Raw genomic sequence first — 23,639 nt, 5'->3', positions numbered from 1 at the left:
CCCTCCCCCATATGTGGGCTGGATTTCTGTATTAAAAATGAATTCATGACAGTTTGTAGCTAGAAAACCTTGTGCAGGAGCTGGTGTGGCTTCCCAGCCTGTGTGGAGGGGTTTGGGGTATCACTGAGCTGATACATTGCATAATATATGCATTTCCTCACTGCTGAGGCCACATCTGGAGTGCTGTGTCCAGTTCTGGGCTCCTCAGCTCAGGAAGGACATGGAGCTGCTAAAGTGAGTCCAGAGAAGGGCAACAGAGCTTGAGAAGGGTCTGGAGGATAAGTTCTATAAGCTGAGGGAGCTGGAGCTGTTTCATGTGGAGAAAAGCAGGCTCAAGGGATAAGTACCTGAAAGGAGGTTGTAGCCAGGTGGGGGTCAGGATGATAGGACATGGCCTCAAGCTGCTCCAGGGGATGCTCAGCTTGGACATTAGGAAGAATTTCTTCAGAGAAAGGATGATCAGACATTGGAATGGGCTGCCCAGGGAGGTGGTGGAGTCACCATCCCCAAGGGTGTTTAAGGAAAGACTGGATGTGGCACTCAGTGCTCTGGTCTAGTTTGAGTGGGTGTTGTTTGGTCAAAGGTTGGACTTGATCCCAGAGATCTTTTCCAAGATTGATTCTGTGATTCTGTAATCCTGTGTACTTGCAGAGGAGCACACATGCAATACTTCATTATTTTACTGTGAAAAACTTAAGGACTATGACAAGCACTAACGGTGATGGTTATGAAACATTCCTTATGGACAGGTTATTCCATAATTTTCCTCCTAAGGCCTTATCCACACACACACACACACACACACACATGTCTCTGAAGGATCAACTTTGACAAATATTGGACTTGGCCAATGGCTAGTTTGCCTTAATATGGTATTTGTTTTTAATATTGCTGTAAAATGTCTAGATGGAGAACCCCACTGGAATGATCAAATTCTGTGTACTCATTGGCTACAAGTCCAGAATGCCATCACCACTAATTTAAGTACTCATGAATTTGGAGACACCTGTGTCTGAGCTAGTTGTTTGGTCTTCCCTTTATTCATTGCAAAGAAACCAGCAAATAAACAGGATGTGATTCATTATGTCCTAATGTAGATCCCTAGATTTGGTTGGATGAATTGCCCCCTGAAACTGCATTTTTCTCTGACTTGATTACAAGACTAATTAGCTCAGAAATACCTGGCTACATCTTTGAAGCACAAAGGTTGTTACAATTAATCCTACCTTTTTTAGCCTGTTTTTTATTCTTGCACATCTCTTCATGTTTACCTTTGATTCATAGCACAGACTTTTTTAAGCAAGCAAAATATGTCATTTTTGTTGTTTGGACAAAACTGATGGTTTCCACTGAAAAATAAAACTTGTGCATCATGCTGGTCTATTAATATAACTCCTTTAATGGAAAGAAACTAGTAAGACTGTATCTTTCATATTGGATCTTAAAGACACTATTTCTCAGCATTTCCTGTCAAAGCTGGACTTGTTAATGTTCTTTTCAGCCTGAGACTTCCTCAGATTAATGAACTTCTCTTTGTGCAGCCCCTTGCACAGGAGAGTCATGGAGAGCCTAGAACACTGGCACTAAAGCCCTACAAAGGATTTATTCTATTGCATAAATATCAGCCCAACTTTGCAATATCCAGAGTGTAACAGTTTGAAAAAGCAATTACCAGGTACTTCTAAGTTGAAAGCTACCATAATTACCCATTGTTTGAAAAGAGAATGAGAATAGCCAATCATGTAGTGCTCTGTGATGGTCTGTGCATTTGTTGGAGAATCTGGGCATGTGTTCAAAACCCATGGGTTGAAGAAGAGTTGTGCCCATCCAAAAGGAGGAGTACCATGTTCTTATGGCTGAATGAAAATACTGGATGAAAAAAGAAGGGTAGTAGAACATTCATATAAATGTCTTTGCTATTTTGATATTTGTGAGTGCAGAGTCTCTTCCGTTCTTTCTGTATGAAGAGGAGGCATTTGAGTTGTCATGTTGTTGTCATGTGGAGAGAAAAAGAGAAAGGGAGAATTAGAAACAAAGATTTCTTGTCCCACCCACACTTGTATTAATATATATATTTTATGAGCTTTAAGCATCCTCAGAATATCAAAGCCTTTTAATGCCCAACACTGTCTGCATTTCACCTAAAGAGACTCTTTGCTGTGATGGATTCACTGGTTGAACAGGATTTTTGATACTCCAATGAGAACTACACTTAATAGCAAGAGAGACCCTTTTCCACCAGGTTCTCTTAAAAGTTATATTGTTGCCAGCACCAGAAACAAACTGAATAAACTCTAGCAGTTCCCAAAATTATTTTTATTAATACAAGAATGTGACAGTTATTGTGGGTTTCGTGTTGCCAGTGATAACGTTTAGCTGCATGATTGTATTTAATTGATACCAAAAACCCCAAAAGAAACCAGCAGAAAACACACTCCACAGACAACACACCCACCTAAGCCTCAATACAGACTCAAACATCTTCCCCTCACTACATATTAAACTAACAACAGAAAACCACTAACCAGAAGCACAACAACCTAAAACAAAAATCTAAACCAGAGAGATGACACAGGCCTAAGTAGTGGCTCCCTGTGCTCCCAGAAAGATGTGGCAAAGGAAGGCCGTGCTATTTCCACAACACTCCAACCTTTGGTAATCTTGTCAGTTTGTTGCTGGAAAATCTCCCAGCCCTCTGGAACGTCACTGGAGGACTCTTTGTCCTCTTTTTGTGTATGTATGTATGGCCAGACTCCGTGAACGAAGATTTGGGAAGGGCTCTCCCCACAGTGGAATTTTTAGGTGAGGCTCAGCATGCACAGAACTGGCCTCACCATTTAAGTCCTAAGGTCCTTTTGCCACGGCCGAGCAAGCTTGGACAGTGACAGTGAAGTCCTCGGGACTCTCACAGCACCTGGTACTAACCAGGACTGACCTTGTTGAGATCTGACGGGATGGGATGGGATGGCATGGAGGCTTTAACTGCCAGGGGTTGGTCCCCACTGAGACTCAAACTCACGACCTTGGGATGCAGAGTCCAGAGTCGTATCCATTACACCACAGGACCGCCCCTCTTTTTGTGTAGCCCATTAACATCTGACAGTGGTTCCTGGGAACACCCTTCCCGAGGCTGAGGTGTTTCCCTGTAACCCACCATGAGCGTATCACAGTTGTGCAGAAGTTTCACACCCCTGGTGTGGAACAGACCCATTTGTGTAAGACCTGTTATCCTGGTGCTCCTGTCGGGAGCACTACAATAGGGAAGGTAGACAACCTTCAGTAAGGGAAGGTAAACAACCCAAGGTACCAGATATTCCTCCAAGGTGTTCTGGTGTAAATTTGCAGGACCAAGTCAAAGAAGCTGCTCTATACTTGCAGACGTTTAACTGGCAGCAATTTGGCTCAAGAGTTCCCAAACTTGAACCTACATCCCTACCTTCTGAAGGGGAGGGGAAGCTCCTGCTGGCTGTGCTGAGCTGTGGGACAGCACCCCAGATTACCCCACAAGGTAACCCCCAAGGACTGTCCCCTTTGGTCACTTAGGCTGCGAAAAGAAACCTTAAAATAAGTGATAAGCATTTAACAAGAAGTAAACCTCAACATGTCTATGCTACATTTGGCTTTTTTGTCTTGTCTTAGGATTGTTTTAGGGACCTTCTTTGTGTTTAGGGGTGGGCCTGCATCAGTCATCTGCGTTGGGATTCTCTCCTGCTGCCCCTATTTGTTCCTTGCCTGCTTTTATCCACTTAGGCAGGGAGCTCCACTGTGTGAGCAGCAGCTCACTTGGTACAATATGGGTTATAACTTATTGCATTGAGAATAATAAAAATAGTGTATTTCTATTTTAGATTCTAAATTACAGGAAGGCAAAGGTAGCAATATGGTACCAGTGTGACTGACTTCCTGCCTTATCCATTTTTGGTGAGACTTGAAAGTGAAGATGGAAATGAGCAGCTGATGTGACCAAGATATTAATTTTTTGCTCCTTCCCTCTCCTCCAGCACGTAAATTGAGATGTAGCTCAAACAAAAACTATGTGTCTTGTTTTGGCAGGAATGCTACAGAATGGAAAGAAGTTTGATTCCTCCAGAGACAGAAACAAGCCTTTCAGGTTCAAGATTGGCAGACAAGAAGTCATCAAAGGATTTGAAGAAGGTGTTACACAGGTACAAAGCAATGATTCTAGGCCTTGGAACCAGCTGAAGGGTGTGTATTCATGAGTCCATGCAGGGGTGACAAGAGCAAGTGGAAATCCCAGTGTAGGAATATGGAGTGGCTTTCTGAAAGTGTGGTCTATTTGAGCACAGTATTTCCTGTACTTCCCATCCATCCATCCATGGCCATCCCTATTCATGTGCCTTTCCCCAGGGTATGCATTTGGGAGGGGACAGGTGAAGTCCCCTCCCTGGGTGCCAATGTCCCTCATAAGCCCTGCCCCTCTCCCATGGGCAGCTCCACAAATAGACAAGTGGCCTCTAAAATGTTGTGGTGGCAGCATTTTATGGAATGACCTCAACTCAGTCACTTCATAAAAGTCCAAGCTGCTGTTTTTGATGACATCCATGACTCAGGTACAGATTCTGACCCTTACTGAATAAGGCAGCAAACTATACTGTTACATTTTTATGACCTCCCAGCTACAAAACTTAATATTCACTGACTGTCCCTACACTGAGAAAAAGAAAGCTGTCCTCTAGTAATTACAGTTTGAGTGCCAGCACAGTTAAACCCTAGAAGAGCCCCCCAATACAATTCATTCCCAGCTCTTGCTTTTTGTGCAGTGCTGTGAAGGCCCATGATATGAGGAGTATGATCAGGCTGCTCCAGATCAGGGTACAAATTCCTTCTGACTTCCCATTTCAGGGTCCAAGAGGTCAGTGTAGGAGGAAACTGCTCAAATACTGTTATAGGAACAATTTTAACAGGAACAACTTCTTATGCTTAAATAGAGAGAAGGGAAGAATGTAAAATGAGAAACAACCCACTGAGGAATGATGCATCCATGCTTTTCCAGAGAAGGATGGAAGAGACCCTACAGATATAGTGATGCAAGCATTCCCTTCTCTCCAGCCAGAGAATCATAGAATATCCTGAGATGGAACAGACCCACAAAGATCATCAAAGTCCAACTCCTGGCTCTGCACAGACAGCCCCAAGAATCCCAACATGTGCCTGAGAGCCTTGTCCAAGCACTTCCTAAACTCTGTCAGGCTTGGGGCTGTGACCACATCGCTGTGGAGCCTGTTCCAGGGCTCACCCACCCTCTGCGTGAAGACCCTTTTCCTTATATCCAACCTAAACCTCCCCTGACACAACTTCATACTATTCCTCGGGTATTCTGGGTTCCCCAGACCTGTTTCAGTATCAGGAATACTGTTTCCCTGTGCAGCAGCAGAGGGAGCAGCTCATTTGAGGAATCCTAGACTCTAAAAAATACCCATCTTCCTCTCAAGGATTTGAGTTGGACTGTTTATCTGTTGTTTTGCAGTAAGGCAAGAGGATCTCAGGACCCCAGAGCTGTAGGAACCAGAAGCCAGTGCAGATAAAGCAGCAGCGAGCACTTGCTCCCAGTTTCAGGCCCTTAATTAATAAACGGCCAAAACCTGTGTGGCCACACGCTGCCCTCCTGCTCCTCCTAGTGGACCACTGACAAACCGAGCTCGTGGCCTTCCATCCCAGGGTTTGAGGGATTTAGGGAGTGTGATTGGCACAGGGCAGTTGAAACAGGGCAATTCCCTGTGTCCAGCATGCAGAGTTCTCAGACCTTGGTATGATGATTCTCAGATGTCAGCAGTGCCTGCATTTCTCTGCTCAGCTTCTCACAGTTCAGGATTGTCCCATTCCTTAAAACCAGACATCACCCACAGCTGGGTTGCAGGGACACATCCCAGCAATGGGCAGCCTGACACACGGAGACCCCTGGGGAGAAATCTTCGTGTACACCCCCAGCCCCCCGGCATGTGGAAAAGTTCATATTCACATTTTTCTTCTACCAGAAGTAATTGAATCTCTAACTTTGGTATATTTTATAGAACCTGAAAATACTCAACCTGAAAAAATTAAACAGGAGATACCACATCATCTGTAGTCCAGTGATGTGCCCGATCCTGGGAGAAAGTTCTGAGCCAAAATCATTGGCTTGTTCCTTGGCCAATGAATATTAAATCACCTGTCTATGGTGCATGAATAGCAGTTTAAGAATGTTCCAAAATACTCTGTTGGAAGAGCATGGATTTGATTCTTGATACCCCAGACCTCAGTGAGCACGGTAACCTTCAGAGCTAGCCAGGAGTGAGGGAAATCAGCATTCCCACCCATCCCAGGGGCAAGGGCTCTCTGCCCAGATAAGCAGCATAAGTGAGATGTCTGCCCTGGGGCTCGGGCTGAGTTTAGGGAAATAAGTGCTGACCCTGGCTGTTGTTTGGGCACTGATCTCTCATGAACAAAGAGCTCCAGTCCTACATGTCACTGGGGCTTTTTCCTAACACCCACTGATGGTGTTCCACGTATCCTGTGTTCTGCAGAAGGACCTCACACCTGCTGCAGTTGGCTCCAGTGTAGGCGGGATGGACCAAATGGGTGCAGTAGCCTTTCTGTCACTTCCAGGCTGGCTCTGGCACTTTACATAACTGCTGTGAGAGGCCTGAGGACTCAGAAGGCCCATGTCTGAGCTGTTTGTGGCAGCTTCAGTTGGAAACTGAACCAGATGGACTCACAGAATCACAGAATGGCTTGGGTTGGAAGGGACCTTAAATATGATCTAGTTCCAACCCTCCCATTCAATAATCTCAAAGGTCTTTTCCAACCTAAACAATTCTGTGAATCTGATTATCCCAACTCTCCTTGCTTCTGTAAAACTGCCAGGTTTAATTTGTTGTCCTCCTAATACCGTTTTTGACTTTTGTTTTTTTGTCTTCTCTTTCCCTTCCTTGCACACCCAAACCCCAGATGAGCTTAGGACAAAGAGCGAAGTTGACCTGCACACCTGAGATGGCCTATGGTGCCACAGGCCACCCTGGGGTCATCCCTCCCAATGCCACGCTCCTCTTTGATGTGGAACTTCTCAGGTTAGAGTGAACCTTCCCGGGGGAGTTGGCTGGAGACATCTGTTAATAACCATCCGTTCCTTCCCGCCTTGCCAGCGGAATCTTCACTGGAATCCCACCATTGCCTGCCTGAGCTGTCCTGTCAGTAGCACCTGCTGCTCAGTTTCTTATGCCTTCCTTCTCTTTTTCAACTTTGTGGTGTCCGTATTTGCCTTTTACTAGAAGCTTTGCTTTGAGGAAAAGCATCTCCCAGTGTAACATTTTCAAGTTGTACATTTTATTTAATTTGCATGTACGAAGAATTCATGGTGATGACTGAAAATATATATAAATATAAATATATATATATATATTCCTTATTGAAAAGAAACCACTGCCTTACTGTACACTTAAACCAAGAAAAAATAAAAAACTATAAAAGGTGCTCAAAAAAAAAAAAATCCAATGTACACCTCGTACATGAACGGGCATTAGCCAAACAGAGTTACCTGCGCTGCCACTTTTCTCAACTTGTACGTTCTGCTTGCTGCTGTTTTAAAAAATACTGTCTCATTTAAGAATTATACGTATATATGTATAAAAAATCAATAAAATCTTGATACTTTACAGTTTCTGTTTCCTGTTTTTCTCCTCTGGCCACTATGGATTGCTTTTTGCTAAGAAGTTCTTCAATCAATCAGTAACCCATTTTTTGTTAATGATCTCTCTTATGTGAAATACCTGTCACTCCATGCGCTGGTTCTGTTACAGATGGCCCAGCGAAGATCTCTGTGGGACCAGATGCATCAGGAATGGGAAAGTAAGGGCTCCTGGGGCAGAAAGGTTTCCTGACTCTCCATTTCCCTTGCCCTGCCTATTGCCCCTCAAGTCTGGCCAAAATTTGGCTGCTGAAGAGATGGAAAGTGCTGCTTGTCAAAGACACACAGTGCTAATCTAATTCTGTGCCTTCACAACATTAAAATCAGGATAAAATTTTCTACTGGAGCTGAACAAGGCTAGAACAGACCAGGATTATGTGCATGAACCTTTCAAAGCAAATCTGACCTGTGGGATGATGCATCTGGTTTGGGCCCTTTCCTGAATGCTCCAACCGTGAATGGTGATGCCAGGGATTGGCTCAGCACACCTGGAAAGGCTGCACATTCCCTCCATCCTCTCCTGGCCCTGTTTGTGAGTTTCTGCTGCACCTGAGGCAATAGGCAGGACATGGCTCTGCCCTTCCACTCCTGCTGGGCTTCTTACCAGGAAAACACGTTCCTGCTGGGCTCTGGGAGCTGATCATACTCATCTTATTGCCTCTGTCTGCAGAGCTGCTGTCGTGCTCGTTCCTTTTGCCCTCAGCATTCAACCAGCCATTCTCAGCTCTGCAAAATCCTTGATACAGCTGGCTGATGGAGCACTCCCTCATCACCCATTCTCTGTGGAGACCTTGGCTGGAAGCAGGGATTATTACATTTTTCATGCCAATTTCATTAAAAAAAAAATCTGAAAGGAAAACTAATTGTGCTTTCTGATACTTAGGGAAATTAAGTCTTCAAGGAAATGTAATCTTCTGCTTTTTATTTGACTGCAAATGCGTTAATTTATTTAATTGTATCATCGATCAACACAGTACATATAATTATTACCCCTATGTAATAGATTGGAAAAAATTTACTGTCATTGCCTGTGTAATCAGATATGCTGTTGTTACTAATTTCTAAAGAGTGAACGGGGAAAGAAAAAAATGACCTCTCAGGCTTAATTTCATGCCCTACTTCCTGAAAAATTACACAGGAAGTGAGCACCACAAACCCAGCACAGATGCAGAGGGCGAGGCTGGTAAGATCTGCCTTATTTGCTGCCCCTCTGCCATTCACAGAGCTGAACTCATTTCCCTGTCCTTTGATATTACATTTCAAACAAAATCTTGAGCAGATCTCATCAGAACAATCCTCCGGGCATTCCATTTCCATTCCCAATGTCTTGCAGGTACAAATCATTATTTCATTTTACGTGTACAGGGACATTGAAAGCCCTGAACAGGCACTGGAAGAAAAAGTATGAAATGGAATATTTAATGAAATGCAGCAGCTGAGCTCTCAGAGAAATCAAAAGCTGCTGATCTTGAGGATTCATTGAAGGAATTTTTATTAATCTTATTACCCTAAAGAATTGCTTTTTATGTATGTTTTTCAAACAGCATCAAATCCTCATCAAAACAGGCACTGCAGTACAAGCACCAAGCTCTCTGCTATTGACAGAAGCAACGTGGTATTTGCATGATTATAAACAAGGCTGGCAGTGCACAGCACCATTACCAGCACCCTGGTGTTATTATCAGTGTTTATTATTATTTATTAGAACCATAAATCCAGCACCTCCAGTTCCTGATACATTGAGGGGCCTCCTCTGTGTGTGTGTATATACATGACATATAAATATGTATATAAAAGAAGACATATTTGGGGGCACAGTGGTTTGTAACCCTTAAAAAGCTATGGATGTTCACATGGCAGCAAGCCTTCCAGTAAGATCTCATTCCTTTAAACATTTTTAAGCTGGTTTTTGCCTGAGAACCTTCAGTTTGTGTTAATCAGATGGGCAAGACCTGAAGACCAAGGTGCCAGCAGAGGAGTGGCTGCTCCCTGGCCCCCAGTAACACGCTCCAAGTCTCCCAGTGCCTGTTCCCCACCTCATGGATGGATTACTGGGGCCTCCAAGGCTTAAGCTGCAAAAAGCTGCGTCACCTTTAAGGGAAGGGATCTCCTCCCTGTGAGTGCTGGGCCCTCCCATCACCCACAAACACACAAGAACATTCCTGTAGGGATGGTGATGGATGTGCTACAGCTCCTGCCTGTACCACAAACATTCAAGTGATGACTCCCCTTCCACAAGGATGGGTTACACACAGAACTGGCACAGCACATGGCAAGCCTTGATGAAGAACAGCAAAATATGCAAACATTTATTTTTCACCAAATGGACACCAGCACAGAATGGTTCCTAAAGTGACAGATTCCAACAAAAACCAAAGGAACTGTGAAATGGGAATGTTTCCTTATGACAGTACCATCCATGTACTGAATAATACAAAATTTAATTACAAATTCTCAGGCAAAGTATGTTTGTATCTGCCTGTGTTCTGCACTGGCTGGAAGTTATTTGGTCAGAGTAAAACCATCCATGCAAATAAATCCTCCCAAGGCAGGAGTTCACATAATGTCCAGCTGTCTGAGAACACCAGCAGAGCTTGTTCTTTCCCACTTCCAAAAGATACTGGTTATGCACACTCTGTATGACACTCATTTTTATACACAGGACATGAGTGCTGAAAAAAAATTACAAAAAATGTAAATTTGGTTTTCCTCCACCAGATACTGCACCTAAAAATTTCTGTACAGAAAATGTGTTACAGTTCAACCACACGAAGTAGAAAACAATCACACTACAGGAACCAAAACAAAAACCTTCACCTACTGTCTTGTTCTGGTCAGGTGTTTCCTAACCCACACAAAGTCCTCAGTACAAACCTGGTACACACAACAACCACCTTGTACAGCCTTGGCTCAGCCCTGAGAGAGCAAGGTTGTTTCACTGCACCTGGACAGTGTTGGCAGGGCCACTGGGAACAAGATATTTTGACTGGAGTCACTTTACCAGCTGGATACTTTGTGAAAGAAAGTTATTTATAAACATGGGCTTTCCTTGTTCAGTCAAACACCAGCTCAGTCTCTTAAAGCTGCTGCTACAAACAGCAGAGAGCAGCCTTTGCCTGGCCACCCTCAGAGCTCGGAGAAGCCACATCCACTTGGGGGATTTAATCTTAAAGCAGATCTTCCCATGTTTTCTACTGATTGAATTCTAAGGTGAAGATGTAAAGATTCATATTGCAGCTTATCAGATTTGTAAAAGAAAAGGTTACACTTCGTTGAGAATTCCTGTGTTTGGGTTAAGAACTGAGGAGCAAGGCTGGAAAACTGTTTTCCAAAAAAGATCAGTTTATTTTGGTGGGTCTGTGTTAATTCCGTATTTTTCCTTGAGAAGCTTAAGCTGTTCTTCCTTCTTCTTTGTGTCCATCTTCTGGAATGCCTGTAATTAGGAAAACAAAATAAGTGAAATGACAAAGACTCTCTCACCTTAGGACATGTTTCCCAGTAACTGCAAATATCATCAAACATCCATCACCATCACACACACACAAGGCCCAGACACCGTCAGGGACAGGCAGGACATCCAGAACTGGAGACTTTTTACCCCTAAACAAGATCTCACATCCTGCTGTTGCTGTGAGGCCTCTGCTTCCCCTTCTCCAGAGTACACACACCAAAACCACCTTTTTAACATTCTTGGTCCAAAGTACTTTGTTTTGCACACAAATCACCAAGTAAAGATGAAATCCTGACTATGTATCCCATCCACTCCTCTGACAGTGTGGATTTATTTCTTAACAACACCCAAGCAACTGTGTTCACAAACTGATTTTGGGTTTGTTTTTCTCTGCTAGCTCTGTTCACAGGTAATTAACCACCCGTGGTGCACATACCCTGTTTGCATTGTAGTACAAAACCACGAGGTATCTGTTGCACACATTGAATCCCGACAGGTGATCACAGGCGTTCTTGGCATCGAAGATGTCCTCGTACACCACATAGGCTGTTCCTCTGGTCTCAGGGGTGTTCCCACTGCAGAACAACATCAGTTTAAACAATGAATAAAATGAATAAGAAACAGCTTTATTAGTCTATTCATTTACTTATTTCACAGTGAGTGAGATTAGGTGAAACAATGCTACTTCACTAAAAAAAATTTGGTTGTTTTTTTTCAGATATTAAACTACACCCCTGCTTTCCACACCAAACAGTTCAGAGCCACAGACAACAGGGAAATGTGCTGCATTTTGCTCCTTAAGGGAAATGCACCTCCCCACAACAACTATCAGAAGCCTTTGTCATAGAATCATAGAATCGATTGGGTTGGAAAAGACCTCCCAGACCATCGAGTCCAACCCTTGGTCCAACTCCAGTCCCTTTACCAGATCATGGCACTCAGTGCCATGGCCAAGCTCAGGTTAAAAACCTCCAGGGATGGTGAATCCACCCCCTCTCTGGGCAGCCCATTCCAATGCCTGATTACTCTCTCTGTAAAGAATTTTTTTCTGATATCCAACTTCAATTTCCCCTGGCAGAGCTTGAGCCCATTGTGCCCCCTTGTCCTATTGCTGAGTGCCTGGGAGAAGAGACCAACCCCCACCTGGCCAGAACTTCCCTTCAGGTAGTTCTAGACAGTGATGAGGTCACCTCTGAGCCTCCTCTTCTCCAGGCTAAACACCCCCCGCTCCCTCAGCCTCTCCCCATAGGGCTTGTGCTCCAGTCCCTTCACCAGCCTCATTGCACAGTTGCCATATGTCTGGAAATAATTTAGGTCTTTATTACAGCAATTAGCTTGTTTTACTTAATATTACAAGACCTGGCTGTCAGTTAATGGCTGTCTGGATCAGACGTGTCCCTGGGGTGGAACAGGGCTCCTGGCACATCACAAAGTCAATTTAGGAGAGTCAAAACAGCCCTGCTGGTGCAAGCCCAGTGCAGAGACACAGCCAGTGGAGCACCAATTCCACTCCCTTTGCCTGAGGGTGGGACACACGTCTGGGCACATAACACTGATGAGCCCAGAGGGACTGCAGAGTTTACGGATCCCAAAGGTCTTGACTAAAGACAGTTATAGAGATTTAATAATCAGGATAAGTGTCTCCAAGGTGCTTCTGAGAACTCCTGAGGACAAATAATATCTCACCTATCCACACTGGGATTTATACTGATGCCAAAGGAGTTTTTGTTCTGATTTTCACATTTTGTAGATTTTAGGAACACAGTAGTTGTGGATTTTTAGAGGGTTAATATTTCTAACAGTTTAAGTTTAATGCCTTTCTATCACTACCCCTGTCCCAGAACAGGGAGCTCAAATTCCTTTAGTTAATTAATCTTGTTTAGACTCCTTTCCAAGGTAAAGAGCTGAAGGATATCAGAAGGCCTACAGAATGAAACATAAACACAGGTCAGAGTGACCCAAAAGCCAGAACTGGATGAACTCCAAGAGTCCTTTGCGTGCCTGAGGAAGAAGAGTTGATGAAGACAGAGGGTCTTGATGACCCCAGACCCAATTCCAGGGGTTGGACCAGGGGTGGGACTGGGGCTGGACTGAGAAATGTGTAAAGCAATGACTGGAGGGATCTTATTATAAAAGCCATGGAAACAAGAACTGGGGCACATGCATGTCATCCTGTATTCCTGTGGGCTGTAGGCCCTGTGTTATTAAAGGACCTTTACTTTTTATCTTACCCTACACTAACGTGGCTCAGAGTCCTGTTTTGGGGGGAAGGGTCACTCACGGCATCAATACAAAGGTGCAGAATGGAATAAAAAATGCACAAAGCACAAAAGCCATGACAGAGAGGGATCCACATTATGCCTTGTCTCATGATGATGTTGGGATTTCTGTGGGAGACAATGTGAATTAGCAGAAGGTGTCCCTGCCCACGGCAGGGGGTTGGAACTGGATGGTCTTTAAGGTCCCTTCCGACCCAAATCATTCTGTGATTTTAACTCCTACAGCTCTGAAATGAGCACTTCTATTTGAGGCTGTTACACTTGGTCTGTTTAAGCAGTTTGAGAGTTTAGGTATTTACATCCTGCATAATCAAAACAAACATATTGTGGATTAATTAACCCCTGTCAGCACACAGGGAAACCAAGGGTGGTATAAATGACAAGGGTAAGTTCTGCTCTCATCTGATCAGCAACTTAGGGAAGAGCTCAGGAGGTGCTGCAGGTTATTTTGCCACCATCAATCAGAGCAACACAAAACCCCAGCCCATATCCAATACAAACTACATTTTCTTTCTATGAGTCCCTCTGCTGCAACGTGACTTACAGTGTTTTAAGTATTAAACACCAAGTTTTGTTTCTCCCCCTTTCTAAATGTTCTTTAGAAGGGGCAAAAAATATTCCTTTTGTTTGAGCATCCATACTCCAAACAACCTTCCTGCAGTTCTCAGAATTCCAGCCTCAGCCAACTCTTTCTGCCAGAAACTCAGTGGATCACAACACCCTGGTTTAATCCACAGCATCCAGGCTGGATGGGGCCTGGAGCACCCTGGTCTGGTGCAAGGTGTCCCTGCCCATGGCAGGAGGGTGGAACAAGATGATCTTTAAGGTCCCTTCCAACCCAAACCATTCTGTGATGACTCAGACAGTTCGGAGGGTAACAGGCAACACCAGAGCCTCTGCACTTGCAGTGAGAAGACCCTCAGAGCTGCTGCAGACACACAACCTCCAGGCATTTCACAGCAAGGTCCCAGTCCCATCCCTGCTATCCAGACCCCGTGTGGCTCGAGGACACCCTGTCTGACCCACCGGGGCTGCTGCTCTGTTTGTTTCCAGCCCACAGGTCCAGAAACAACAGCAACATCTGTTTTCCCAGTAATTATCTCATTTAAACAGGAAAACTGATTCAGCTTCTGCCTTTCTTATTTGTGCCACGAGTGAAGGTAAAAGCTCAGCTGTATTAGAGACTTAAGAGAACGAGTCTCTTGTGTTTTACCAACGCCCACAAGTTCAGGTTAAATTGAAGCTGCTTCTCCCCCACCTCCCAGCAGTACCTTTTTCTGACCAATTCACAAGTAAGAGCATCATCACATGCCCCTCTGGCCCTCAGGGCACCGAACCTTTCCAGCGGTGGGTCCCAGCTGTGACCCACCGCGGCGAGAACAGCGGCCCCGGAGCCCGAAACCCTTCCCGAGCCGAAGAGAACCGACACACTCACACTCTGATCTGCCGGATGGGGCCGTACTTCCCGAAGATGTCGTACATCTCCTCGGCCGTGATCTTGTACGGCAGGTTCCTGATGTAGAGGATCCGATTGACCTCCGGGGGGAGCCGGATCTGCGGGGGGAAGGAGGCGCCGAGAGTCAGACCCGCGGCCCACGACCCTTAAACCCTAACGGGGCTGAACCGTGGAACGCGGGTGGGAGGGGCCCCAAAGATCACCCTGTTCCAGCCCCGTGCCACGTTCCGCTCAGACTAGCGGGATGTCCGGAGCGGGACGGGCTCCGTTCCCGGGAGCGGGGCCGGCCCCCGCAGGCGGGAAAGGGCAGGGCAGGGCAGCAGCGCACTCACATTGGCTCGTTTGGCCGCTTGCATCGCCATGGCTGCGGGTGGAGATCGGGGGCCGCGGCGTGGGGCAGGAACAGCGGCGGGAAAGGATCCCTGGACAGGAACAGCGCCGTGGATCGGGAATGTCGGGAGGGAGACCCGGAAGTGACCGCCGTGCCCCGCGCGGGGAGGGACACGTGACCGCGCGTCACTCTGGCCCCGCCCCCACAGGCCCCGCCCCTTCCCTAGCTGACCCCGCCCCTCGCAGCACAGGCCCCGCCCCTCACGCACTCCCTCGGCCCAGGCCACGCCCCCGGCCACGCCCCCGGCCTGTCCCGCGCTCCGCCCGCGGTGCCGCAGCCGCTGCGTGAACTATTTTTTAATAAACGCTCCCGAAGTGCTTTACCCCGCCCGCCACCCGCGGTCAGCGATGCCGGTTCGCAGCAGAAAGCGGCGGGATCTCTGCAGCCCAACCCCCGCCGTGCTGCTGTCCCGAACAGCTACTGCAGCGGCCCTTTCTTGCCGCAGACGGGCACTTCAATGACGATTTTTCCGCTGTTCCTGTTCTCCTCCATAGCCCGGTGCGCCTCGGCGATGGCGTGCAGGGGGTACACGCTGTCCACGAGCGGCTGGAGACGCGGGGAGGCCCCTTCGGAGAAACTGGGCAGCACGTCCTGGGTGAAGGCCCTCACCAGCCGCTCCTTGTACTGAGGGAAAAGAGCATTTCGAAGGTTATTCCGAGCCATTTCACACTCTGAGGTTAAAACTTGGTTGTAATAATGCCAAGGTCATGGGTTCGATCCCCTATGTGGGCAGTTGACTTAAGAACTGGACTCGATGATCCTTGTGAGTCCCTTCCAACTCAGAACAGTCTGTGATCTCTGGGCAGAGTGCCCAAAGTGTGCACAGCCCTCCAGGACACACTCCTGACAGTCTCGCAGTGAAATGGACACAGAGACATCTCACTGCTCTGAATTGTATGTATGGCCAAACCTCGCGGACGAGGATTTGGGCAGGGCTGTCCCCACGTGGGTGGGCCCTTCCAGCCTGCGCAGTGGATTTTAGGTGAGGCTCAGCGGGCGCAGAACTGGCCCCACCGTTTAAGTCCTGAGGTTCATCTGCCACGGCCGAGCGAGCTTGGACAGTGCCAGTGAAGTCCTCAGGACTAGAACCTACAGCACCTGGCATTTCCCAGGAGGTCTCCCATCCAAGTACTAATCCGGGGCTGACCCTGCTGAGCTTCCGAGATCTGACGGGATCTGAATTACAGGCAAGAGGAAAACTTTGAGATTTGTTTCATTTAAATTGAATGACATTCTCCAGAACAAGTGGTGTAAGCTCACTGCAGAACCATTTAAATTCAAAGTGATGAAGTTCTTGAGAATACAATATATATGTATGTAGGGCCAGGCTTCGCCAAGGAAGATTTGGGAAGGGCTCTCCCCACCTGGGTGGGCCCTTTGAGCCTGTGCAGTGGATTTTTTAGGTGAGGCACAGTGTGTGCAGAACTGGCCCCATAATATAATATAATATAATATAATATAATATAATATAATATAATATAATATAATATAATATAATATAAATCTGAAGTCATCTACCCTAGGGCACTGCACTGCCTGCCTTTTACTGTAAGAGCTGAGAATCTTCCACATAAAGCGATTTTTTTCTGTGGTAATTGGGCATCCAAATGGCCCTGTTTTCTACTTTGAAAAATGACCTAAGAGAGGTTTTGGTTTTCCCCTCCTCAGACGTGATCAAGTTCCCTGATCACTGGAGCTTTCTTTCTTTTTAGGCCAAATCTTTAAATTATGGTACTTGTGAAGTACATTAAGAACTCCTGGGTGTCATTCCTCTGATTCAGGGAGGAATTTGATAAAACCAGAAAAGGGACACTATCACTCAATTTTTCAAAGGATGTAACCATTCAAGCCGGGTCTTTTTTTAGCAAGTATATGTTTAACATGGGTTTTAAAAGAAAACTGCCATCGATTTTATGGTCAAACTGCACAGACTGTTGATAGCCATTACTTGCCTCCTTGTCTCGTGACCGTAGCAGACTCGTGTGGATGCTGGCTCTTTTGGAAAGAAGCCTTGCCAGCAAATCCCCATGGACTTCACCTCCACTCAGCAGTCCATAAATAATCCACCGGCCATCAGTACTCAGACAGTTGAGATTCTTCTCCCAGTATGAGCCACCAACACAATCTAAAATAATATCCACTCCAGAACCTCAAGTAGAAACAGAAGAGATTTCAACAGTGGAGTCAAGCTGCATTAAAGGTGGGATAATCTCAGGAAAAACTAAAACCTCATTCTTTGCAGGTACAGAATCGACCCTGCAATTCTGATTCAAATCTTTCTACTGAAATTAGGAATTGGCACAATGATTTGTAAGGAACTACAGAACTGGGCACCAAAAATATTACCTAACAGTATGAGAACTGAGTGTGGTGAGGCCCTGGCACAGGTTGCCCAGAGAAGCTGTGGAAGTCCCATCCCTGGAAGTGTTCAAGGCCAGGCTAGATGGGGCTTTGAGCATCCTGGTCTACTGGAGGGTGTCCCTGCCCATGGCAGGGGCTTGGAACAAGATGGTCTTCAAGGTGTCTTCAACGCAAACCATTCTGTGATTCCATGATGATTCAAACACAAGTGTGAGGACTTGGTCTCACATTTCTTTGTGAAGGCAACAATATTTATGCCCCAAATGAACACAGACAAAGAGAGCCCATGCAGGAAACACCACAACTAAACAAGAAAAGGCACATTCTGGGCTGAACTGGTTGTCAGGTACTGTCTGCTCCCTCACCAGCTAAGGTGGCAGCTGAAACTGAGTGTATGTGCACATGTTGGGAGGTACAGTCTCCTCCCCAGCTGTCATGGGCTCTTTCACAGGAAGGTTCTTACCCTGAGTGAACTCCAAGACCCTTTCACTAAAATCTTCATTCTTGTAGTTGAACCCAGCAGCTGCTCCAGCGTTTGCTGTCGCTTTCAGTTTCTCTTGAGTTCCTGCTGTCACGATGGGAATTGCCTTTGCCAGTCTCACCAGCTGAATGGCTGCCATGCCAACTCCACTGGCTCCAGCGTGGATCAGCACTGTCTCACCCTCCTGTACTTTACCTGAAGGAGGACAAAAGGGAAGTGGTCACCCTTTGGGCATCACCTTTGGATTAAAACATGAACAGCATGGAAAATACTGAAGAGGAAGCTGAAAGAGATGCCCTTGAGTGTGCTTTGTTTACACCTTCATAAAAGAAACAAATCCAGAACTAACAGAGGTCACAGTGTGCTGACTGAACTTCACTTTACCAGTTTCAGTGGAATGACTTTATCTTGGCCTTTGTCCAGTTCTGGACATCTGTGACTGAGATGCTTAAGTGAGTGCAGTCTGCCTTTTTATTCCACCAGTAAAAAACACAGTTGGAGGATGTTCATAATGAAAAACCAGACACTCAACAATAGAGAAATACCATAAGTGGTGGGTAATGTTAAGGACCAGTTCCACCAATCATTTCACCATCTATCAGTTTCTCTAACCATTCATTTATGGTGGAACTGTAAGCGAGGCACTGAGTAGTCTCCCACTGATCCCCAGGAAACAACACTGCTCAGAGCAAGTCTACAGGGGAGTTACTTGCATGGAACTTCTGTTCTTTATTGTAGCTTTTAGATGCCACTGGTGAAGAGGGTACAAGAAGGGTATTTCTCCCCAAGGAAAACCCTGGCAAGTGCTAATGCAGTGCCATGACAGCATATTTTCAAAATGAAGGGTGTGAACTTCTGTCTGTTTTAAATCAGCTCAGAGGGGATTTTGCCTACAATTAATGTTTCTGTGAATCAAGGTACAAGGAGATGTTGCCTACAGTAGGTCCAAAGGCAATTAGTGAGAAAGTCCATGGTATGTTCATGTTTGCAAGTGAATTCAGCATGACTCTTCAGCTGTTTGGAGAACATGGAAGTTATTTCAGGGTTAAGGTTAATGAAAGGTGTCCCTGCCCTTGGCAGGGGGATTACAGCGAGCTGATATTTAAGGTCCCTTCCAACCAAACCATTCAGTGATTCAAGCTAAGAAATCCAGATGAAAAGAAAACTGAGCATCTTTGCAGATCCTTGCTTGTAAATATTCAATCAATAATATAAGTTGTGACTGGGGAGAGGTGGTCAAGATTTCAGGATTTGTGTCTGGCATACCAGATTGAGACCCACAGGAATGAAGTGACAGAGAAAAGGTTCTTCGAAGGCAAAAAGAGCATTCAGAAGGAGGCAACAGAGGATTTCATGACAGAAAGGAACACGAGCTCTTTTGGGGTAGATGGGCAAATACGCCTCTCACCTACAAAATGCAGCAGCTGAAATGCTGTTAACCAGGCTTCGGGAATGGCTGCAGCCTGGATAAAAGTCATACCCTTGGGAATTGGCATCAGGTGACCCTCAGGAACTGTAACATACTGTGCCTGGCCTCCTCCGGAGAGCAGAGCCATCACTGCATCGCCGATTTTCCAGCGGCCCGAGCAGCCAGGGCCCAGCCCAGCCACGCTCCCAGCTGCTTCCAAGCCTAAAATATCACTTGCTCCTTTGGGGGGAGGGTACTTCCCTCTCCTCTAAAATAAAAGAGAGGGCAAAGAAGGAAAAGCCACACATCAATGAGTGTAATGACCTGCAATATTTCATTCCAACTTAAATTCCTACTTATTTAATCCTGATTTTGCACTGTGAAAATGTTCCAGTAATGTGAGGAACTTCTGTTCTCTCAAAACACTTTTTGTTTCCTAAATATATTTTATTATTTAAATAAGAGTAAATCAATTTTTTGTCAGTCCCCTTTGTCGAGGCCACTCTCCACTTGAGGAGGTACTGCGGTCTCCAGTGGCACAGCATGGGTTGCAGATCAAAGTTAATAGTTTGAGTGTGATTTTCTCCTGCTAGAGCTGGGACAGTGGAACATTTCCTGTTCATCACAAATGCCCAGAGAAGGGTCTAAGTATCTAGAAAGACCAGAGCTTTGGTTTTACATGTTTTCTTGAAAGTTTCCACACCAGCTCAGCACTGCAGTGACCCAGATAAAAACATTTATCTGCTGAATCAAGAGACAACTCTTCTTTCAGCCCTATGAAATCTCCCATGCAAATGCTCACCAGGTCCAATCTCTTTTAACTCTTCAGATCTGTCAAGACTTTAGAGAGGGACTTGACAAATCAGTGTTGTCTTCAGGTGCATAAATCTGCTTAACATAAACATACCTGGAGTAAATCTGCCCTATTCAGAGCACTGGCAGAGACCTTCACAAGAACTTCTCCTTCTCCTGGATGTGGTTTTGTTACTTGTTTCATATACAGATTTTCTGGGCCTCCTGGGCAATCAAAATAGGCTGCAAACATTTTCTCTGGGAAAAAAAGAAACCAAACCATGACATGAATGCAGGCACACTTATGTGCAGTGGGAAAATCTCAGTAATGAAAGGTAACAAATGGTTTTTAAAAGTCCTGTTTATTTCCCTTGCCTCAGCAGGTGATTCCGGTGTGCCTGATTTGCTCTGGGAGAGGGTCCCACTGCTGCTGGAGTCCTGCAGGTACCTCCTCAGTCGCTGTTCTTGGTTCCTCTTGGCAGGAGCAGCTGCTGAGGTGGGCTGAGATTTCAAGCCTCTTCCTGCCTGGCAAAATTAAACCTGTAAGAGCCTCCCCTCTGCTGCCTGGGTGCTGTGTGGAAGCAGATGAGGAGGGGGAATCACAATGGGAACAGCTGTGTTACTTCCTGAGAGCTGGTTCTTTCCTGAATGCAGAGGGTGGGCTGCTGGTCAGAGCCTCCTCAAGTAACCAGCACTGTGTGACAGACCACCGTGCCCTCTGTAAAAACGCCTTGCATGATGATGATACCTGCAGAGGAAGAGCTAAGTGCATACCTAATTGTTTGTGCTAAGGCTGCAAATGCAGAATGATAAACTTGAAACGGCAGGAATGTCAGTCCCCACAGGGTGGTGCTCTATGGCTGTTTTGTGGTCAATAAATACTTCCAATTATATGTATAAAATGCATTTTAAAGGCTTTTCTTTCTCAGGCTGCCTATTTGGTTTTTTTTTTCAGCTGAACCATTTCATACAGTCCCACAGCATTTGTCTGTGTCAGCTAAAAAGTTCAATGGGAAGCCCACCTGATACCACCCTGTAACAAATGCTTCTGCTCTCTTAATTTTAGTCAATTAAAAATAAGATGGGAAAGAAGCTTTTTCCCTCTTCCATCAGAGTTCAGTAGCCTCCATTTTACAGATGAGTTGTTGGTAGAAGCAGACCCACAAAATGTTTAAAAAAGGGGGGAAAAAGGATCTGAATAACCTACACTGCTTTCAAGTGCACAGAAAACTGCAGGAACTGAAACCCCCGTTTCCAACCAAGCACAACAACTTCAGACTCTCAGATCTGCCAGCAAGGGCCCCAGACAACAATTCTAAGAAGTACGTGGCTCCCGAGCACAATTTGCTGCTCACCTTTTTCCTGTAAAGAGGGACGGACAGTCTCTGCACCGGAACAAACCCAGCCTGGCCTCGGGAACAGAGTCCAATCCCAGTTCCTCCTTTCCCAGCTCTGCCCTTGCAATTGGCCACCCCCCTGCAGGTCAAGGGGTGGAACAGGGCGAGGCTGTTTTGCTTTGGAGGGAAAAGACATGAGCAGAGTCAGAAGTATTAGTACAACTCACTGTTGTTTCTACTCACTGATCTGGATTATTCCACAGACTGAGACAGAAATCCACTTTCCCGTTTGGCCGCTCCCCAGCACACAGGGAAGCTTGGCCTGGTGCCCTGCTGGGCTCGGTGTGTGTGCCATGGTGTGTGCTGGAGCAGAGCATGAGCCACTGCTTTCATTTCTGAACTCTGGCTGTCTCAGACTCGAGTTATTTCAGCGCGACTGGGGGCACAGGAGCTCTGACAGCCCTTATGCCATACACCCCCCCGGGATGGGGGCACAGGAGCTCTGACAGCCCTTATGCTTTAGACCCCCCTGGGATGGGGGCACAGGAGCTCTGACAGCCCTTATGCTTTAGACCCTCCTGGAATGGGGGCACAGGAGCTCTGACAGCCCTTATGCTTTAGATCCCCCTGGGATGGGGGCACAGGAGCTCTGACAGCCCTTATGCCATACACCCCCCTGGGATGGCTGCACTGGGCTCTGTTCCCTGGGAGACAGGAATGTTCATGGCTTTCTGGTTGATGTCCATCAGCTGCATGTCTCTCTACCTGATGGTTTAGAGTCATAGAATCATTTAGGGTCATTAAGGCTCTTAAAAACTGGTGACATCTCCTTGAGCTTTGCTGTTTCCCCCGGAAGGAGCAGGATCAGATCATGCCTTTCTCTGTGTCCTTAGTCACCAGCTCGTGAGTATTTGAGATGTCAGGGAACAAAACTGACACTTCAGGCTATTTAACAATGATAAATCATATGTGTGTCTATGTGTAGGATTCTTCTGTGGATTTGTTTCCTCTTAATAATGAGATTTTTGGAGTTTGGTTTTTAAACTCTTCTTGAAACTAAACAAATTTAGAATCAAGTATAGCTCAAAATTCTTTTGTTTCCGTGTGACTCAAAGAACTAATAATTTATGTGCTTCTTCAAATGAAAAGATCATGAAGCCTGTTGTTCTTGAGGCTGCCCTTCTCTGATGTCCTGTAGTACACACAGTCTGATTCAGTCCTGACAGTGACATTGTCTCCCCTCCCTCATCCTCACAGAACTTTGCAATCCACTTCAGTTTAAACCAACTTTCTGTAGCAGTCAATGGCAATGCTAATTCACATGTTAAAAATATATTTGATTTTTAATATTCAAAGATGTACTGGAGAGTCTGAAAATGTGTTAATGTAACAATTTTCTTTGTCCTTTGGTTCTGTGATGCCTTGCATGACCGTAATGCCATTAAAGAACTTTACTTAGTGAGATTAATTATCTTGTCTGGAAACAGGCTAAAAGGCAATGTTAGAAAGATCAAGCAGAGTATCTGTGCTGTTTTAAAGGCGAACCAGCAGGGGAAATGAACTCACCAAGAGAGAGATTATAAGTCAGACCTAAAATTTAATAATAATATTACAATAAAAACACTGACACAAAAGGGAAATTGCTTTCAACTCACAAAACCCCAGCAGTATAACCCAGTGTCCTGGGGCACAAACCCAAGGGGTTTGTTTGCCCTTGTGCTGAGACCCCTGTGGCTCCCTCAAGTCCAGAGCAAAAGGAAATGAAAAACCTGTTGGTGCAGGCGAGAGCGGTGATCTCCTCCTGTTGAGGTCCTGCTGCTCCTCTGGATCCAATGAGAAGTTACCAAAATCTTCTTACCCACCACTTATGTACCCTCAGGGAACACCCAGTCCCTCCCCCTGGGCAGGGACTCACACAATGGGTGATTAACTCTGGGAGCCAGGGGGTATTGAACTGTTGATGGCCCATTAGCAGCTCTGCCCCCTCAGGCTGGGTGTG

General features: G+C 45.8%; 3 protein-coding genes across 6 annotated transcripts in view; 1 reads left to right on the top strand and 2 right to left on the bottom strand.

Annotated features, from left to right (window-relative positions):
- The window catches only part of FKBP1B (FKBP prolyl isomerase 1B), a 54,618-nt gene extending 46,970 nt beyond the window's left edge, over positions 1-7,648 (top strand). For both annotated transcript variants that reach the window (XM_071547781.1, XM_071547780.1), the window contains 2 exons: positions 4,054-4,166; positions 6,949-7,648. In XM_071547781.1, the coding sequence (XP_071403882.1) occupies positions 4,054-4,166; positions 6,949-7,077 (242 nt within the window). In that variant the 3' untranslated portion in view covers positions 7,078-7,648. The remainder of the gene's footprint in view (positions 1-4,053; positions 4,167-6,948) is intronic.
- Positions 7,649-9,967: 2,319 nt separating this feature from the next.
- SF3B6 (splicing factor 3b subunit 6) lies at positions 9,968-15,382 on the bottom strand. Its single transcript, XM_071547779.1, has 4 exons — positions 15,203-15,382; positions 14,850-14,968; positions 11,572-11,710; positions 9,968-11,117 (listed from the first exon to the last, which is right to left on the bottom strand). Exons 1-4 carry the CDS (start codon positions 15,230-15,232, stop codon positions 11,028-11,030), a joined length of 378 nt encoding a protein of 125 aa, XP_071403880.1. The 5' UTR covers positions 15,233-15,382; the 3' UTR covers positions 9,968-11,027.
- Positions 15,383-15,542: 160 nt separating this feature from the next.
- Positions 15,543-21,742, bottom strand: TP53I3 (tumor protein p53 inducible protein 3). 3 transcript variants are annotated; one of them, XM_071547776.1, is made up of 7 exons: positions 21,659-21,742; positions 20,679-20,874; positions 20,419-20,561; positions 19,512-19,779; positions 18,086-18,298; positions 17,214-17,410; positions 15,543-15,885 (listed from the first exon to the last, which is right to left on the bottom strand). In XM_071547776.1, the coding sequence occupies exons 3-7, from the start codon at positions 20,554-20,556 to the stop codon at positions 15,679-15,681; spliced, it is 1,023 nt and encodes a 340-aa protein (XP_071403877.1). In that variant the 5' UTR covers positions 20,557-20,561; positions 20,679-20,874; positions 21,659-21,742; the 3' UTR covers positions 15,543-15,678. The 3 variants fall into 3 exon arrangements, with proteins under 3 accessions (XP_071403877.1, XP_071403876.1, XP_071403878.1); XM_071547775.1 differs by having other exon boundaries at positions 20,679-20,828; XM_071547777.1 differs by having other exon boundaries at positions 20,679-20,824; positions 21,659-21,737.
- Between the last annotated feature and the right edge of the window lie 1,897 nt (positions 21,743-23,639).

Source organism: Pithys albifrons, chromosome 2, assembly GCF_047495875.1.
Source record: "Pithys albifrons albifrons isolate INPA30051 chromosome 2, PitAlb_v1, whole genome shotgun sequence".
Lineage (NCBI taxonomy): Eukaryota > Metazoa > Chordata > Aves > Passeriformes > Thamnophilidae > Pithys > Pithys albifrons.
Note: the sequence above shows the minus strand (reverse complement) of the source record. Positions and strands in the feature narration are given on the sequence as shown.

Bases quoted from the DNA above. Each gene is read 5' to 3' on its own strand.
- SF3B6 (XM_071547779.1), bottom strand. From the start codon at position 15,232: ATGGCGATGCAAGCGGCCAAACGAGCCAAT. The intron at 11,711-14,849 runs GTGAGTGTGTCG...GTTGTTCTGCAG, and splicing joins CCCATCCGGCAGATCAGAGT to TGGGAACACCCCTGAGACCA. The intron at 11,118-11,571 runs GTATGTGCACCA...TCCTAATTACAG, and splicing joins TGTACTACAATGCAAACAGG to GCATTCCAGAAGATGGACAC.
- TP53I3 (XM_071547776.1), bottom strand. From the start codon at position 20,556: ATGTTTGCAGCCTATTTTGATTGCCCAGGAGGCCCAGAAAATCTGTAT. The intron at 19,780-20,418 runs GTATGTTTATGT...CTTTTATTTTAG, and splicing joins ATAGGGCAGATTTACTCCAG to AGGAGAGGGAAGTACCCTCC. The intron at 17,411-18,085 runs GTAAGAACCTTC...TTTCTACTTGAG, and splicing joins GGTCTTGGAGTTCACTCAGG to GTTCTGGAGTGGATATTATT.